The sequence below is a fragment of the Erythrolamprus reginae genome, chromosome 2 (assembly GCF_031021105.1).
Source record: "Erythrolamprus reginae isolate rEryReg1 chromosome 2, rEryReg1.hap1, whole genome shotgun sequence".
Lineage (NCBI taxonomy): Eukaryota > Metazoa > Chordata > Lepidosauria > Squamata > Dipsadidae > Erythrolamprus > Erythrolamprus reginae.
In genome coordinates this window covers 243740939-243760509 of record NC_091951.1, presented here as the reverse complement: position 1 = coordinate 243760509, position 19571 = coordinate 243740939, and the positions used below count along the sequence as shown (strand labels likewise).

Below are 19571 nucleotides of genomic sequence, written 5' to 3'. Positions count from 1 at the left end.
GCAAATTGTTCCTGGGCATTTTGCTGAAACCAGCAATTATCTGCTGTTATCTGAAAGACCTTTCTTCAAACTTGTGTTCTTTTGCTTGGACTACTGCCAACTGTTAAGAAGACTAACAGCTGTTGCACAGAAAATACTTTATTTGATTTCAGGACAACTGCTAAGTAAGACAATTAGTAGCAGTTATTAAACAAGGTTTGTACAGATGCCATGTTATGCTGTGTTCCTTTGTCAGAAAGCTGGGTCAGAACATAATATCTTAAAGCAAACTGATATTAGCAAAAGGTTCAAATGACATTTTCTTACTATTTTCACACTTTTGCATATTTTCAAGTTTGCCTTAAACTTAAATAAATGTCAAAGCTAGTGGATACAGATTTGCTCCTATTTGTAGATCCTTTTGTGCATATGGAAACTGCAAATTCTAATGAAGCATACTGTCCAGCATCAAGACTATAACTCAAACGCTATTACATCAAATGGAGATATAGGTACTGCCCAAAGATAATTATCTTGCAGTGTTTCTCAAATAGTGAGGTAAGGGCCCCCTGGGGGGCATGCAGCAATGCCAGGGGGAGCACATGACACTGGGGAACATGCTTTTTTCTCGCAGAGTAGGGGGGTTTTTGCAAGAAGAATAGCACACAGCACAGAGTAGGAGATATGAAGTGCAGATAACAAACCCTTAAGAGACACCATGAAAAAATATTTAACAGGGATGAAAAGAAAGGAGGAGAGAGACGGAGATAATGAGACAAACTTAAGTCTCCCGAAAGCTAAAATGAGAAAATATGATGAAGAGTATGTAGCGCTTGGCTTCACTGTGATTATGGTGGGAGACGAGGAAAGATCGGTACATTTACTGCGTCTAAAAATGTTGGCAGCGGACAGCATGAAGCCAAATAAATTAAGGTGTCACTTAAACACATTACATCCCAAATCACGCTGCTAAGCCGCTTGATTTTCTTCAGCAAAAACATGCTGAATATTGCAAACAATCGTCCTGAAGGAGAATTGGGGGCATGTAAAATGTTTACTTCTTCCTGGGAGGGGCGTAACAGAAAATAATTGAGAAACATTGCATAGTCAAGTTCATATTTAATAAGATTACCCATATTTTACCTTTTGTCTCTAAAGTTACAGGATCTGAATAATCCCCAGCCACTGCTTTGTTGCAAGCTCGGACACGAAAATTCATATATTTTGAATCAAACCTTAGGCCTGGAAAAAGTAGGGGGGAAAACCTTTCAGACACACACAAAGAATTTACGATAAACAAAAAGGAGTTAGCAGCATAAGAAAGATTATACACAAACACATAAACAGACCCACAATTCAAAACTGACCATTCATTTCTACTTAGAGTAAAATATGGGTAATGAATTAATCATATTCTAAGACACGTAACATAAAATTAAGGAAGGATCTTTTAGATACTAAAATAATAATAATTAATAATAATTTATTAGATTTGTATGCCGCCCCTCTCCAAAGACTCAAGAAGCAAATAATCGGGCTTATGAGATGATAAAGCATAAATTGGATGAATTTTTATAGGAACAATGCCACATGATTTAATATTTTTTTTAAAAAAACTGCAAGTTTGCAGAACACTGTTATTTCCTATATTGAAATGAGTGGGCTTAACCAATGCCACTCCCTTTTCTTTACTTCAAGTTTTATTCCTGGAACCTAAGACATTTCCTGTAATATGTATTCCCTTTAACTCTCAAAAGTTGTTAGGGACAGAATGGAGGCAAATCTGGGATGGAATGGAACAACCTGTCATGGTCAACTTTCCGTGGGACAACTCACTGTGGCCAATTTGCCACAAGACAATTCAACAAATACAAAGTTTAATTAATTTCGATGGAACGGTGGGCAATAATAAAATAAATTCAGCCTAGAATTGTGTTATAATTTAAAGGAACATATAGTCACCAATAATAAAAGTACCTGAATGAAAAGATTAATACAGCATTGAATTGTCCTGCAGAATGTCACCACACACTGATGTGTTGTCCTAGACTCAACTGAGATGAGTATTTCTGACTATCACTTCATTTCAATTAGACAACTGGTAACTTGGTTAAAAACTAAGATAAAAACTGAAAAGCATGGAGAAATTATACCACCTTTTCAACTGATCCCATATTCCAGAAAGACTTGGAGAAAATGAATGGTGATGTTTTATTAAACAAATTTTATAAAACATTGCTAAGACTGTCAGTAACTGTTAAGAAATGGTGTTTGGTGACATGTATTGTAATAGTTTTAGTTAGCTCTCTAAATTATCAATTTGTCAGTAGTGAGCTACCCTATTACTATTCTAGTACAGTCACAATCAATCAAATTATTGTACCGTACTAGATTCTATTAGAAATGTATTTTATAATTAGAACCTACAGGTAGTCCTCAACTTACAACAGTTCCTTTAGTGACTGCTCAAAATTGCAACAATACTGAAAAAAGTGACTTACAAACTTTTTTCAGACTTAAGAACGTTAAAGCTTCCCCATGGTCATCTGATCAAATTTCAGATGCTTGGCAAGTGACTCGCATTTATGATGCTTGCAGTATTCCAGGGTCATGTGATCATCTTTTGGGGCTTTCTGACAAAGTTAATGAGGAAGCTAGGTCAACTTAACTATATTACTAACTTAACAACTGTAGTAATTCAATTAACAACTGTAGCAAGAAAAGTTGTAAAATGGGGCAAAATTCACTTAATAAATGTCTCAATTAGCAACAGAAATTTTGAGTTCAATGATGCTCATAGGTTGAGGACTACTAAAACGCAAGACAATTTGAAGAGAAAACAAAAAAAATTACCTGACAATGTATATTCACTGCCCTTAATGTAGTCTATAGATTCCCAACATCTCTCATCTTTTATACGAGGAAGCCCATCAAAATTGGTTTTTCTAAATTCAAGTATATAGTGATCAATTTTGTTGTCTTCTTCGGCCATTTGCCATGCTACCGTTACAGCGTTGTCAGCTACCAGACAGTCTGTTAAAATAATCTCTGGTGCTCTGGGAACTGTTAAACAATATAAGCAAAGAAACATTGATAAAGCAGAGTTCTACTTCTAAACTATGCTTTAGGAAAATTCAGCTGGAAGAATATAGACTTATTAACACAGCTACTGATATTTAGACAATGTGATTGCCTTCCAACATGAAACAAAGCTGTGAAGTAGATTTTCTACTTCTAGTTTATTATGTTTTATGAACCACAAACTGTACCTCATGGTTTATGTTTTGGTTAATAAATTACGAATTCTGTGGGTGAAGCCAGCCATAAACCACTGATGTTTACTTAGCAAATTTGAATATGAACCAGTCCTCAAACTGAATCCTCTCTTCTCACTTGAATCAGATATGAATATGAGTGGAAAGAAATCTGAGAAGCAGCAGCAATCAATGGCAATTAAATATATACACTAGTAACCTTTGGACAATTCTGTATTGAAATACCAGTGAGTCACTCAGTATAACTTTCAAAATTGCAGTCACCTGTGCCTCAGTTCATTTACATTCCACTGTTCATTATGCTAAATCACAGTTATCTGAATGTTTAGAATTGACTAAGTATTTGAGTGTTATATACTACCAGGCTAAAAGGTTCACGCACAATATAGTATCAAGTTTAATATTGTGATAATTTTCAACCAATTTTTTGTGAACATGCAGATTCCACAATAATGCTACTTGGAAAACTGCCTCTTCAAAACAGAAAAAAAAATGTAAAGCCAAGCTTACTGAAGACTAATAATTAGGAATAGCTGGCATAAGTTAATAAGATAAAATTATGCTTCTCCGTGTGTTTATTTGGTAATACTTCCATCTCCGAGAATGCATAATAGACTATTTAGTCCCCACTGCCATTTAGTCTTTGCTAGCTACTGCAGCTAAATTCTGGTACTATATCAATAGGAATTTTTAAAAATATAAAACACAACCTATACTGCAATATGCACAATTATGAATCTCGTTACTTCTCTATTCCCCTCACTTCAAAGATGTACTCCAAAACAAACTATGAAAAAAGGAAACACTTTGTTATATTTATTTGCAGGTGTATTATATTGTAATTCATTCCTGAAAGCCACATTCTGTTTTTTACCTGGCAAGAATTTCAGTGCCTGAAGCATTTGCCTCTCCTGAGAAAAATCCACCATCAAGTGTGTCATATTGTCACTCACTTTAGGTTTCAAAGACAAGCGAAATGCTGGAGCCATTGTGACTCTAAAGTTAGGAATGAGAAAGACAGGTTTTTAAATTTCTGATATTACTTAATGTTCTCCAGTATAATATGCAAACTATGTGGAAAATACTTTAGTCAAAGTACTGACATCTAGAAACATGATAAACTGCATGTAGTAGCACATTCTTTATGAGTCACTCTTACTGAACAGTTTTAAAGGCAGACAAGACAGTGACAAGTTAGTAGATTTTTTTTGGTAGTCAGCAAACTTTTAGCAATCATATACCTAGTGCAAGCAATAAATAAAACTTAATTGACAAATTAAAAACTTTTCCATATACTACATACTAAGTAATTGGCATCATAAGCATAAGAGTAATTGTTTAATAAATGATTTACTGAAAGTAAAAAATTCAGTTTTTTCGATGTTTAATTGCACATCCTATTTAAGGATTCTTTATGGAACACCATTCCATCTGAGTAACAATTGTCTCCCACCCTACTGAAAGGTCCTAATTACGTGGATTTTTGAGCAGGTCTGGAGACCACAAATAAAAATGTAGCCAATCAAGTGGCTGATTTAATTGTTTTGTTGCTGCTATGGGGGCTGTATGTATGTGTGTGTGAATAGTTTTACTATATGGTGGTTTAATTTTTTAAAACTTTGTAAACAGCTCTGAGTCACCTATGTGTGAGTTTGCCAGCTATATCAATTTGTTTAATAAATAAATAATCCACAAGCTGCCTAATATATTATCAACAAACTTGTCTAGATGGTAAAAGTGCTATTAATGATTTGGTCACCTGGGAAATGTTTAATGCTTATAGCCAAAACATTCTCATTTCAAACAGTTTAATTGTAATGAATAGTAACTTAAATACAGTGGTACCTCAAGATACGAACCCCTCGTCTTACGAACAACTCAAGATACGAAGCTGGGGTTCAGAAAAAATTTGCCTCTTCTTACAAACTTTTTTCGTGTTACGAACGCCAAACCCGAACTTCCGGGTTTGGCGTTTGGAGGCTGCTGGGAAGCCGCGCGGCTGTTTTAAAAGGTGACAGCTGGGCTGGGGGGCTTCCCAGCAGCCTCCGAACGCCAAACCCGGAAGTTCGGGTTTGGTGTTCGGCTTCGGGAGGCTGCTGGGAAGCCCCCCAGCCCGGCTGTCACCTTCTAAAACAGCCGCGCGGCTCCCCAGCAGCCTCCGAACGCCAAACCCGGAAGTTTGGGTTTGGCGTTCGTAACACGAAAAAAGTTCGTAAGAAGAGGCAATTTTTTTCTGAACCGTTCGGAGGCTGCTGGGAAGCCGCTCGGCTGTTTTAAAAGGTGACAGCCGGGCGGCGGGCTTCCCAGCAGCCTCCGAACGCCGAACGCGGAAGTTTGGTTTTGGCGTTCGGCTTCGGGAGACGGCTGGGAAGCCGTGCGGCTGTTTTAAAAGGTCACAGCCGGGCTGAGGGGGTTGCTGGGAACCCCCCCAGCCCGGCTGTGACCTTTTAAAACAGCCGCGCGGCTTCCCAGTCGTCTCCCGAAGCCGAACGCCAAACCCAAACTTCCGCGTTTGGCGTTCGGAGGCTGCTGGGAAGCCGCGCGGCTTTTTAAAAAGGTCACAGCTGGGCTGGGGGGCTTCCCAGCAACCCCCCCAGCCTGGCTGTGACCTTTTAAAACAGCCGCGCGGCTTCCCAGCCGTCTCCCGAAGCCAAACGCCAAACCCAAACTTCCGCGTTCGGCGGCTGCTGGGAAGCCCCACCGCCCGGCTGTCACCTTTTAAAACAGCCTGGGGGCTTCTCGGCGGCCTCCCAAACGCGTTTGGCGTTCGGCGTTCGGGAGGTCGCTGAGAAGCCCCCAGGCTGTTTTAAAAGGTCACAGCTGGGCGGCAGCGTTTTTTTTTTGCGGGGGTTTTTTTTTGGTTGCACGGATTAATTGACTTTACATTGTTTCCTATGGGAAACAATGTTTCGTCTTATGAACCTTTCGTCTTACGAACCTCCCCCTGGAACCAATTAGGTTCGTAAGACGAGGTATGACTGTATATTACTTTTAATTACCGTACAATATCTGTGTTGTATATTAAGGATAATTGCTTGGTTTAAATACATATATATTTCCTCCTTGTCTTTACAAATGTAGTAACAAGAAAGCCAGAGTTAAATCTTAAAATGTATAGCCATGGTTGCATTCACATAAAGTTAATTTCCAATACCCATCAGTGGAAGGGGAGTTTTTACTGCCAATCCTTAATATACTTAGGAAAGTGAGAAATCATCAGAAGTTTAGGCTGTGAGGTAAGAGGCTGAGAAACCAATCAAAATTAAAATATTAAAATCATCCTTTCTCACTCTGGGTGAGAGCTTTGGAAACTCAAAAGAGTTTTTATTATTAAAAAAAAAGTAACTCAAAATAATTAACAAACATTATAGTGAATGACTTTTAAAGATGTAATGCAGGCACTGTGGAATATCTAAATGACATTAGGATTGTAGAATCTATTTTGGGCTAATACATGGCTGGGCAATTATGGTATGAGACCTCAGTTCCTACTTAAGTCTTATTCAGGACATTCTAAATCTATTTTAGAAAATTAGATCACAGGTTTAAAAATATAGAACAGGAAAAGTATAATGAGTACTGAAATTATAAAGCTATAAAGAAAGGAGCTTTAAGAAAGGGCAAATTATTACACTGTACTTTGATTGCAGATGAATTAAAAGCTTGAATAACTTTTTCCGGATAGAAAAAAAGGATTTGGAACTTGCACAATTATAGCAATTGTGCACTATTCTGCACATATGATTGAGAAAAGGATGCCACTATTTTCTGAACTACTTTAATAACTCCTTAAAACTTCTTTCCTAAGTCTTGTGTATAGACATATGAAAAAGAGCACAAATGTTTTAATTAGTACTGCAGAAGTGCTGCACAACTGTATATATTATCATTAATATATATTCATACATATGTCTACACACAAATATGCAAAAATGTCTCAAAAATGACATTTACTGCAAGAGCAAGCATCTTCATGATTGGTTCTAATTGGACTTAGAAACCCGAGGCTGACAGACTACACACTTAACAGACATTTATCTTATGTTTCTTTAGGTTAGTTACATTTCCTTTTGGGCATAATATTCTTAATTTTAAAGTCTTGTTCCTTTTTTTAAGGATGTCCTATAAGATATTTTAAAAAGAAAACTATATGTGAGCAAGGTTTAAACACACAAGTATAAAAAATAATTGGAAGGTGGTACTTCTACTTATCCAGATTCTTGATATCTACAGAAAAACATAAAATAGACCAACATCTATTTTATGGGGCATTTGATTTGCTCTATGCTCACTTATTAAGAAATGGTTTGTGTAGATGTAAACATTGTTCATTTTTATCCTCAGTATTCCATGACCTGAATCAATTTAAAATTCCAAATATTATATATATATTAAAAAAGTAATCTCATAACCTATATGAAGTACAAATATAAATAGCAGATGTAGAAGAGCCCTACCTGAAACCTTTTCTAGAAATCTGATTGTTTTGGAAATGCATTCCATATCAAATTTCAACTTTCCAGTACACTGAAGAACCCGAACAAATTGCAATATTTATATCTAGCATCATGGAAACAAACATTTTGAAATTGTCTATCAAAAACCCCAATTAAAATTTAAATTTCTCCTCTAGATAACAGGCTAATATAGAAAAATGGTTATTATCCTAATTACCTCTCTGTTTAAATGGTCCTTTTTACAAGTGAAAGTTAACACACACCACAGGCATAGGGAAACAAGGCCAAACAGAAAAGTGCATTTTGTCACCATGCAAAGCATAATCTTTTGGTTGCATAAATCACATCAGAAAAATGATCCGATTCTAAAATTCTCAATTCTAATTAAGAATAATTGCAAACAGAATCAAATGAGTTTGTACTGTACCTATCCTTGATCTGTCTGGCAGCCTTGAGGTACATCAGGAAGAAGAGAGAGAAGGTAGTTAATGGTTTCATGCAAGTTTCATCTGCAGTAACATGCAAGAAAGAGTTAGTAAATGATTCACAAGGTCAATCGGAAGGTTATAATTGAAGGTTTTGAATCATAAGCCATTGTTAATTTAAATTAGACATTCAGAAATAAGCAACAAAGCCATTGCAAGTATGCATGAACAACTATACATAATATGGCATCAAATGTCTAGGATATTAAAGAATCGCCCCGCTCAGGAACATCCAAGAGATTGTTGCTGATTTCTTGGGCAAAATAATTATCAACCTGTGTTAGGGCGATGCAAATCTTTCAAAAGTGGTAACATGCAGGAACATGTACTAAGCACTCCATTTTGAATAAAGCAACTCCATATTCTTTTCAGGCTTGTGTAGCTTTTTGGAAACTGCCCCCAACCAATTCCATGGGCTTGTGCATCAGAGCAAAAGATCTACTGCAGCAGTTTCTGAAGCACCTGAGTAAGCCTGAAAAACAATGGGGCTGCTTCAGCTATTTGGAAAGAGGTGTCTTGTGCATGTTAAGTATCTTTTGCAGAATTTGTGCATTCCAAATGAATTCAAATTATCTTGCTAGAGCAGTGATGGCGAACCTATGGCATGGGTACCGCAGGTGGTACACGGAGCCATATCTGAGGGCATGCAAGGTGTTGCCCTATATCAGCTCCAGTGTGCATGTGCATGTTGGTTGCTGATTTTCAGCCTTCTTTTCAGTTGTTTTTGTTCTCTTTCTTCCTTAACCTTGGGGACAGTGAAAAATAGCACAGCAGGCCTACTAAAAGTCCGGAGGCTTCAATGAGGCCTGTTCGAATGCACGGGGGGAGTTTGGGGGCTGTGCGCATGAGTGGGGGAAGGGCATTGCATTATGGGTGTGGGCACGCACATGCACACTATCACCTGCGCGCATAATCTTTTGGCACCTGAGCCAATTTTTTTTTGCCATCAATGTGCTAGAGAGTTGGGTGAATGCCAACTCTCCCAACATCCAGAAGGGTGGCATACAAATTTTAATAATAATAATAATAATAATAATAATAATAATAATAATAATAATATATTCTTTTCTTTTTACCTGTACAATCAAAATATCAAAATATGATATCAAAACTCAAACAATATTATTACTTAGTTTTGGACAGAAAATAATATATATTTTTTCCCGAACGCCATCACTCTACTAAACAAATAATTCCCTCAAAACTGTCAGACTTTCTACTAAATCTGCACTTCTATTCTACTAGTTTTTCTCATCATTCCTTTCACCCATTTCCTCCCATGTTGACTGTATGACTGTAACTTGTTGCGTATATCCTAAGTTTTTTATTAATATTGCTTCTTCATTGCTTATTTGACCCCTATGACAATCATTAAGTGTTGTATCACATGATTCTTGACAAATGTATATTTTATTTTATGTACGTTGAGAGCATATGCACCAAGACAAATTCCTTGTGTGTCCAATCACACTTGGCCAATAAAAATTCTATTCTATTCTATTCTATTCTATTCTGGTTACGAAGTAATTATCTTCTTTTGAAATAGTGGAATAGAAAGTGGAACAAAAGATGTAAAAATGTTAAAACTCAGCTCAATAAAATTTGAAATTAACATTTAACTTCTTTTGTTAATCTGTAATGCATATTTTTATAGAGCCATCAAATATAAGGGGAAAAAAGAAATTGTTACTATCAATAATTTCATCTCTGAATATCTGATAGAACATCCATATTCACTGGATAGTCAATATGGAAAACAAATATGGGGAACTTGCACATACTCAAAAGCTGGTAACCTGAAATAGTTTGGATTTAAAAATGCTAGGCACATCTTAATTTTGCTGCACAGGGAGACTTTGACTTAAAACCACAATTGACCCTTAAATTTCTATTGCTAAGCCAAAGAGTTGTTAACTGAATTTTGCCCCATTTCATAACCTTATTTATTTATCTATCTATCTATCTATCTATCTATCTATCTATCTATCTATCTATCTATCTATCTATCTATCTATCTATCTATCTAATTTATATGCCACCCAACTCCTCAATTACTCTGGGTGGCTTACAACAAATAGAAACAATATTTCTTGCCACAATTGTTAAGTGAATCACTGCAGTTGTTAATTTAGTAACAAGGTGGTTAAGTGAATCTGGCTTCCCCATTGACCTTGCTTGTCAGAAGGTCACAAAAGGTGATTACATGACCCCGGGACACTGCAAGGATCATAAATATGAGTAAATTGCCAAACTTCTGAATTCTGATTACATGACCATGAAGATGCTAAGGTACAAGTGTGAAAATGGTCGCAGGGCACTTTTTTCAGTCTGTTTTAACTTTAAATGGTCACAAAATGAACTGTTGCAAGTCAAGGACTACCTGTAGCTACCGCTTACAAGTGCACTAAGAAATGTGATGTATTCCAATTAACTCCACAGTTTAGCAATGTAAATACTTTCTCGGTAGAGTCAACGCTGCCTCTGTAGAGTCAGTCACCATTGCCTGATTCATAAATGTTTGTGAAGTATTTTCTTTATGTTTCCAGCTAAAATAATTATTTTATGAAACTTTTATTTGTTATAACTACACCACTATCCCCTAATTTAAGCTTCCTTATTGAATAAATATTTAATGGAAGATGGATCTAAAAAGTGGTTTACTCAGTCTTTAGCTAGAAGAAAAAGTATATGCAATACAAATACTGCTAATTCAGCAGGTAGTTGTATGTACAATGGTCATGTATTTCATTGTTATACTGTTTTTATTGTTGTTGTGAGCTGCCCCGAGTCTTCGGAGAGGGGCAGCATACAAATCTAATAAAGTGAATTGAATGTCATTAACATCAATAATTTCTGACAGTCAAAGCTAAAGACTAGCAATAAAGTAAAAACAATAGAACTATGAAACTACCGTAAGTTTCTTGCCAGATATTAACTGCAAAAGCAACAAGGATAAAGATCCTGTACCTCCAAAAAGATTTTACATATTATGGAAGCCAAACAAAATGGGTATTAACTGACAGGCATCACTGAGCTGAGCTCAGCAAAAGGTTCATCAATAAAGAAATTGCTGAAGTAGCAACATTTCAACACACATTCATAAATTCAGTATATATTTTTTGGATCTAAAGCTGTTTGGCAATTAGAAAAGGATGGGATAACAGAATGTAAAAAAACATGTTTGTTGACAAGCATGAGTAGGATGGGAAAATACTGTAATCAGGCAGCCAGAAACATGTTACAATCTGGGGGGAAATAATGAGTTATGTGCAATTTTAAAGAAATAAAAGGATGAGTTATTATAGAGAACAAAAAGATAACAAAGGAAACTTGAGAAAGCAAAGAATAAGTTTTACTATTTACATCTTTGCTTTTCGTTTAATATACAGGAAAACAACTTAACACTCTCCTTTCACATAACAAGAAAGTCAGACACCAAGGTTGGTATTTTGATTGATTCAGAATTATTTCAACTATTCATTTTAATACATTTGTTTGCCTTGGTCAAGAACATTCAATATATATAAAGAAATGATAGGAAAAGTACATTCAGAGCTGATTCAGCACTGATAAATATAAATAAGATGAAAACACAAAAGCACTGAAAAGCTAATAAGAGAAAGACAGAAAATTAAATGTGGCAGCCTCCTATATTGCTAAGATAATCCAAAAGTAAATTATTCTTTGTATCTTATTCCTAGTTTGAAGATTTGCTCATTGAGCTATAAATATATGATTTCATAAATGAATAATACTGCTAACCTCATTCCTTTGCATTCAAAAATGCATAAAATTATGCAGATATATGTATTCTAAACTTTCTAAACTAAGGCATTTTGACTAAAGCAAAGCAAACTAATTCAGCTTTTTAAGATTTAAAATCATATTCTTTTATTACATATATGAAATATATTTTGGGTTTCAAATCTCATTATTTATGAATTCTGTTCCCATGAGTAAGTTTAAATATAGTCCCTTGAGATACCTGAGAATGAAATGTTTTAAGAGATGCTAGTTTTTCAACAAAGTTTTATTATATGCTACTGAAGTAACAGCAGACAAAAGATATTACAGTGTTCCTTTGCCACTTCGCGGTTCACCTTTCATGGACTCAGTGCATTGCGGGCTTTTATAAAATATTAATAGAAAAAATATATCATGGATTTTCGCTACTTCGTGGGTTTTTTACGGAACTCTCCCACCTGAGATGCTACTTGCCTACATGAGATTGTAACCAACACACGATTGGTTGATTGATGGAGAAGTGACCAACGAGAGAGTGCTGCTTTGTATCACAGAGCCTGATTGGCTCCGTACAGTAGCACGTTGTTTACTTTTCGTCTGTGCGCAGCTTCCTCATCTCTGAGTCTGCTCCTACACTCAGCCATTTCACGGGGAGCATCGTTTCATCGCATAGGTTTAGGAATTCAAAACATTTTACAGTAAGAGTAAAGGTACAATACATGCACAGAACAGTGTGGGAATGGTTATTAAGAGAATAGGAAAGGTTTATGCAGCATAAAAGTGTGGGGTAGGGGTTATACAGCCTTAAAATAGTGTATAAATACTTAAATAAATATAGCGTCCCTACTTCGTGGATTTTCGTTTATCACGGGTGGTCCTGGAACGTAACACCCGCGATAAACGGGGGAACACTGTATACAGTTTTTAAACTATTTTTTCTTCATGTCAGGCAAGCTATATACCTTAGAAAATTCTTCAGACTCTTTTATATCCAACGATCGTGCAGAAAACTCCAGCAATTCTTCAGAGTTCTCCAGGGCATTATTACATTGACTAAGCTGAGTCTAGGAAAATAACATGAATAAGTTTAATATGGCAGCCTATTCATGAACATATTTCATATCTATTTCACTCCTTTTTCCAAATTTAATTTATTCAGAAGAATAAAGGGGTCTTCAGTCTAATGATAAAGCATAAGAGGTTTTTTTATTCAAAATGTTCCAAGGTTGATTATTTTATATAAAGAAAAGCTCAGGGAGTTGTAAAAGCTTAGTAGTTGATGTAAAGGTTTAAGCAGCTTTGTCATAGAACAGGTTTATGGGGACTTGTTATCAACCAAAAGCAAAACTAGCCCAGATGGAAAAGCACCATCTCCTTTTTCACTGTATTTGTCCAAACACTGAAAAATTCTAAAAATGAACTGTCTTATTTACTTTATTTACATTATTTACATTTACCAGCCTTATTTACATTATTTTTACTAGCAATTTATTTTAAATAATCAAATATTTGAAATTAAAATAACCAAGGCAACATATAGAAAATATTGTTTACTACCACTCAATCCTATGGGACCACCCTTGTAAATTTCATTTAACTTACCAAATAACAATTTAGTTCAGAACTTAGGTAAAGGTTTATCTTGTGCTCTAATGTAAAAATCATTCAGAAGATTATGACAAAGCTAGCAGCTTTTGATTCAATTCCATATGACTATTCTAAATTTCCAGCAGAAACTTTTCTTAATGTGGAAACTGTACTTGCCTAATCCTAAATGTAATCAAATAATTAACTATTTAAAAGAGTTATTTCTTGGGACTATAAGAAAGCTTTATGACAGATATATAATATGAATGCTTGACTCTGGGGGCCAAATGGGCAAGTTCCACACTGGAGGTGGCTGCTAGATTGATGGCAGACTCCACCTTGCCCTCCTCTATCTTTTTGGTTATCACATTGATATATTATTCTCATTGTGTTCCTTTGTCATTGTTTATTTTATTGTTCTATTATTCTATTTCTGTTGTTTACACTCCTTTCATTTTTCTACCTTTTTATTATTGTAATCTGCCTAGAACAGCCCTACAGTGAGATAGGTAGTACATAAATTTTACAAATAAATATACAAATATAAACATAACAGTTTATTCAACCATTGATAGGAATTCTGCTGTTTGTAGTTCAATCTGAAGCCTGAAAAGGGGGGAAATTATATTTGTCATCTTTTCCAAGGCTGTTTGATATTGAACTTAGAAAATTATAACAAAAATAATTTCTCCTATTAACAGAACAATTGAAAATTTTTCTATTATTGATATTCTATATAACCTCCACTCCAAAACTCACAATACAATGCTATGTATAAAAGCATGTGTTGGTTATCACCTATAAAGCTCTACCTGGCTTAGGACCAGACTATCTACGGGACCGTCTCCTGCCACATACCTCCCAAAGACCAATTAGATCCCACAGGGCTGGCCTTCTCCAGGTCCCGTCGACTAAGCAGTGCAGGTTGGCGGCCCTGTGGGGGAGGGCCTTCTCTGTGGCTCTTCGGAACCAATTACCCCCCAATATCCATACTGCTCCCACCCTGCCGGCCTTCTGAAAAGCCATGAAGACCTGGCTTTGCCAGCAGGCCTAGGAGCCATAAGTGTTAACACCTAGTCACGGCCGAACTGTGATTCGTTTGGTATGTATGTGTGTATGATTGTATAGTTTAACTAGGGTTTTTTATTGTTTAGCTTAATGGGATTTTACTGTTTTTACTATTTATTATTCGACTTTTATTTTAATATTGTATTGATTCATTTTATTGTTGTAAACCACCCTGAGTCCCGTGGGATTGGGCAGCATATAAATCAAATAAATTAAATTAAATTAAAATTAAATTAAATTAAATTACTGATAAATCACTTAGCAAGGCAGCATATATAATTGATGGGGGGTATTTTGGGAGGGCAGGGGGGAATATTCTCATTTGTGAATAAACAATTTAGTCTAGGCTAGAAATGCTGATCATCATTAACATCTTTCTAGCATTTAAGACATTAAGTTGCAGAAAAACTATTCATTGGTTTTAACTGGCCTTAAATGGCTAATCAATAAAATCATTCCAAATATAAGCTAGATATACTTTTGCAATGCTTAGAACATATCTTCTCAGGTTTCTTGAGTTTCGTTGTGTTGGTTTCCACTCCCTTATTTTGTCCTGCATGCAGTGGCTGTCCACTACTGCTAAGCTTTGGAGGATATCATCTGCTAAATGACACTTTAGCCATGCAATATTAAAGACTTCAGTGCTCAATATAGCTTCAATAAAACATGTTTCCAGTACTGTATTCTTAATACTTCTGTTGGGTTATAAATCTATTACAAAACAATTAGTTTTGCTATGGTGTTACTTGCAGGAAGGCTAATCCAGAAATTAGGTGGCAAAGAGTTAAGGTTGTACTCATACATAAAAATATTTAGGTAATAAGCATTTTTATTTAATTCTCTTAGAAAAATGTAAGAAAATGTTCTATGAATTTATTATATAAATAATTACCTGAATTTCCTGGATTTTACGTCCTTGTTCTTGTTTGATGTTAGTTGTCATGATATCCTTCATTTCATCAAGTATTGAATATAAGCCATCAAATTCCTCTTCCAATTCAGAAATAACATTGGAAGAATTAGTCTGCAAAATGATTTTAGTGCATTATAAATATCCCTGGTATTTTATACACTTATTCAATAGAAATTGTAAATAAAAGTAACATAGTTTAATGATACATAGCATTTGCTGGTACTAAACATAATAGTAAAGTTAATATTATGTATTAACATTCACATGTCTAGTCATGCATATAAGATTTGATCTACTGCTTCAATAATCCTTATTAAAGGTAAGAAATGAATTTCCTATACAAGCCAATATTCAATTTAGCAAATTAATTGTTTAACGTCCACTTTAAAAGAAATTAGTAAATGCTTCAGCCTTGATACATTTTATAGTTGTAATTATTTATTATGAGGTTATAACTAGGGAAAATATAGGCATAGTTCAAGCGTTATAACTATCTAACAAATTTAGATAACACTTATAACACTTGAGTTAAGAATATTTTAAATACATCATATACGAATCTAATTTATAAATCCTAATCTTCAAGTATTAGGATAGGCCACAAAAACTCACTTCATCCCAGTTTACAAACTTTGTTTTACTACATAGAACTGATTAATACTGAACAGATACCTTCTCATTTTTATATCGAATAAGAAAGAGTGTATCAAGTCAGTTTTCCCAACATTATTTACAAAAATTATTCGGGTAACATGATTCTAATGCAATTCACCAAACAGTATTGCCAAGACATACAATCTTCACTAAAATCGGTGCTCCAGGCAGAGGACTAGTTTTGCTGCTACTATTATTTGAATTGTCAGGCAGCTATTACTCAACTTGGGCAATAAAGTATCCCAACTCTTGCAAGGTTTTGCTATGCCTGTGGCAAAGTATCACAAGATTTATTTATTTATTTATTAGATTTGTATGCCGCCCCTCTCCGTAGACACTCCCTGCATAACTAAGTCTCAATATATGAACAACTGATGTTCTGACCAAGCTCCTGGACAAAGGAACACTGCACAAACAGCATCCAAACAAACCTTATTTTAATAGTAACAGCTACTAATTATCTTTCTTAGCAGTTTTTCTAAAGTCAACAAAAGTATATACAGCGTTCCCTCGATTTTCGCGGGTTCGAACTTCGCGGAAAGCCTATACCACGGTTTTTCAAAAATATTAATTAAAAAATACTTTGCGGGCTTTTTCCCTATACCATGGTTTTTCTCACCCGATGATGTCATATGTCATCGCCAAACTTTCGTCTGCCTTTAATAAATATTTTTTAAAATAAACTTTAATAAATAAACATGGTGAGTAATAATCTGAATGGTTGCTAAGGGAATGGAAAATTGCAATTTAGGGGTTTAAAGTGTTACGGGAAGGCTTGTAATACTGTTCATAGCCAAAAATAGTGTATTTACTTCCGCATCTCTACTTCGCGGAAATTCAACTTTCGCGGGCAGTCTCGGAACGCATCCCCCGCGAAAAGCGAGGGAACACTGTATCTATCTTTTTGGTGCAACAGCTGTTAATTAAAGAACCCAAGTCTAAAGAAGAGTCTTTCTGATAACAGCCAATAATCCACACAATCTCAGTATTGTTGGCAAAATGCCCAGGAGCAATTTGAAGGAAACTTGGCGATTTTCAAAAGGAGCCAACCAGGTATTTTGAAGACAAAGACAAAATGTGGAATGACCAAAGTTGTTTCCTGCAAATACTTCCTCCCTTTTCCCCACTCAAATAGGCTATGGGAGTGGCCAATTATCCCCAAGCCTTACTCCTGAGTAGTCCTTCTCCTCAGGATGCATTCCTGCCTTTTTGCAGCTCTGTGCATGCACACACTGAGAAAAGGCTCTTCTTCTCTTTCTCTTTCTCCTCCTCCTCTCATGGCAGCCTCTGGAAGTTCTGGCTGAATCCCAGCCTCTGGCACTGAGCTTTCTCCAGCCTCCAGGCATTGGAATAGCAGCAAAGGTCTCAATCTTGTCTCCACAAGACCATTGTTCTTTTGCAAGATGTATGAGATATATATTTGTTTGCACTTTTATCAACCATAGAAATAAGCTGTCTAGCCTTAGCAAGATGAAACTACCCCTCTTAACCTTTTATTTCATATATTTAAAGAGGAACTTTATATTTCATGTCCAATATGAAAACATGGTGAATTAGTAAGACAAAATAACACATTCTTTGCCACTACTGTTCTAGAAACTTCCTTTGCTTAACGGTATTGCATTCTTCCAATGCCCAGAGTAGCAAAGTGACAGTTGCTGAATGACAGGCTGAATAACACTTCACTTCCACTAGCAATTTCAATTTAGCCATAATCCCAGTTACCTTTGGGTATGAGGAAAATGGCAAAAAAAACTAAACCCAAGTAATGTTTCATAAAGCATTTGAACATGCTCTTGGGGATATTGCTTCTTGATTTCATAAACATCCATGGGCAAAATATTTTTCTTATATAAGCATTAAGTATAAGGAATAGAGCTGTGGCTGAAGAAGATATAGAGCTGCGGTGGCGTAGAAGGTAGTGCTGTACCGCAGACCACTGAAGCTGACTGTAGATCTGTAGGTCAACAGTTCAAATCTCATCACCGGCTCAAGGTTGACTCAGCCTTCCATCCCTCCGAGGTGGGTAAAATGAGGACCCGATTTTTTGGGGCAATATGCTGGCTCTGTTAAAAAGTGCTATTGCTAACAGGTTGCAAGCTGCCATGAGTCTAAGGAGAAGGGCGGCATTAAAAAAATTGAATAAATAAATAAATTATTTACATTAAAAGTATGAATGTACATCATTTTTTTAAAGACACATGAGGGTTAGGGATTAATGTCTCCACTCTTTAACTTTTTAAGTTTTCCAAACAACTCCCTTCTATCTTAGTCTAACCTTGTCTAAAAGGAGAAGGGGTGATATAGTATCACCTATTTATTTTTTTAAAATATTTTCTAATTAGAACTTCCACTGTTTTTTCCTTCCTGGAATGGTCAGAAAGATTAGACATTCACTTGTATTATTTTGGGTTACTATTAAAGAAACATCCATCAGAATCCAACATACCTGTACTCCTTCTAAAATGTGATTTAAAGTTTCAATAAAGTTCTGAATTTCATCATTTTTATGTGCCAATGTGGAGATAATTCTTTGCAATGCTTCCTAAAAACAGAATACATTCATCAAAACATGTATATTCATTTTCTTAGAATCAGAAGAATAAATTCAACAAAGTCGATAATACTTTTGTATTTATTTATGTAAGGGAACATAGATCAAAGGAAAGAAGAAAACAAAGATAAGATGTACAATTAATTAAAATAGATTTAAAAACACACAAGCAGTAATGATTTGTAGCACAACAGAAGTCCACATAATAAGTCAAACCTGACAAGGGATAAAATGTTGTAAAATATAACAAGATTCTATATATAGATATGGGAAGGCTTGGGAAAAGGCATCCCAGATACTTCTGAAGACAGGTATGGGCTTACTTGGTTGTAAAACATATCCACTGGTGTCTAATTGTCATAGCTATAATCAGGAATTGTGTAACTTTTGTATATTTCAGCCCAATGATCTTGCAGCTACTGATCATGATACTCACAAATCAGTGGTTCAATAATACTGTAATGTAAAGTAAGAAATAAGAGGCAATAGCAACACATGTAATACCTACTTAACTTTGTGGTCTGAGCATATGTAACTATGATCCTGATAAGAAATATTGTGGTATCTACACTAGTGATAAGGAGAGCAGGGCATCAAATTGTGCTAAGTGTGAGTGTGAGGCATGAAGAAAATGATAAAAGTATCTCTGTGTGTAAAAAAGAAGCACACAGTAATAACAAATATAATTGGCAAAGTCCTTCTCAAATTGTCAGTACAATTCAAGAGGAAGAAATGTTTTCTTTTATAATCTACATAATACCCAATAAGAATACAATGTATTCTTTATTATGCATTCATCAAATTAATAACATTTTATTTTGCAAAATGTGGCAACAATCTAAAATTTCACTCCAC

The 19571-nt window shown here is 35.4% G+C and overlaps 1 protein-coding gene across 3 annotated transcripts in view; it reads right to left on the bottom strand.

Moving 5' to 3' along the window:
- FSD1L (fibronectin type III and SPRY domain containing 1 like) overlaps nt 1-19571 on the bottom strand; it is a 46859-nt gene that overhangs the window by 20559 nt on the left and 6729 nt on the right. For all 3 annotated transcript variants that reach the window (XM_070742374.1, XM_070742377.1, XM_070742375.1), the window contains exons 2-8: nt 18612-18707; nt 15488-15619; nt 12903-13004; nt 8139-8161; nt 4129-4250; nt 2833-3042; nt 1123-1221 (exon numbers count right to left, since the gene is read on the bottom strand). In XM_070742374.1, coding sequence (XP_070598475.1) covers nt 1123-1221; nt 2833-3042; nt 4129-4250; nt 8139-8161; nt 12903-13004; nt 15488-15619; nt 18612-18707 — 784 coding nt within the window. The remainder of the gene's footprint in view (nt 1-1122; nt 1222-2832; nt 3043-4128; nt 4251-8138; nt 8162-12902; nt 13005-15487; nt 15620-18611; nt 18708-19571) is intronic.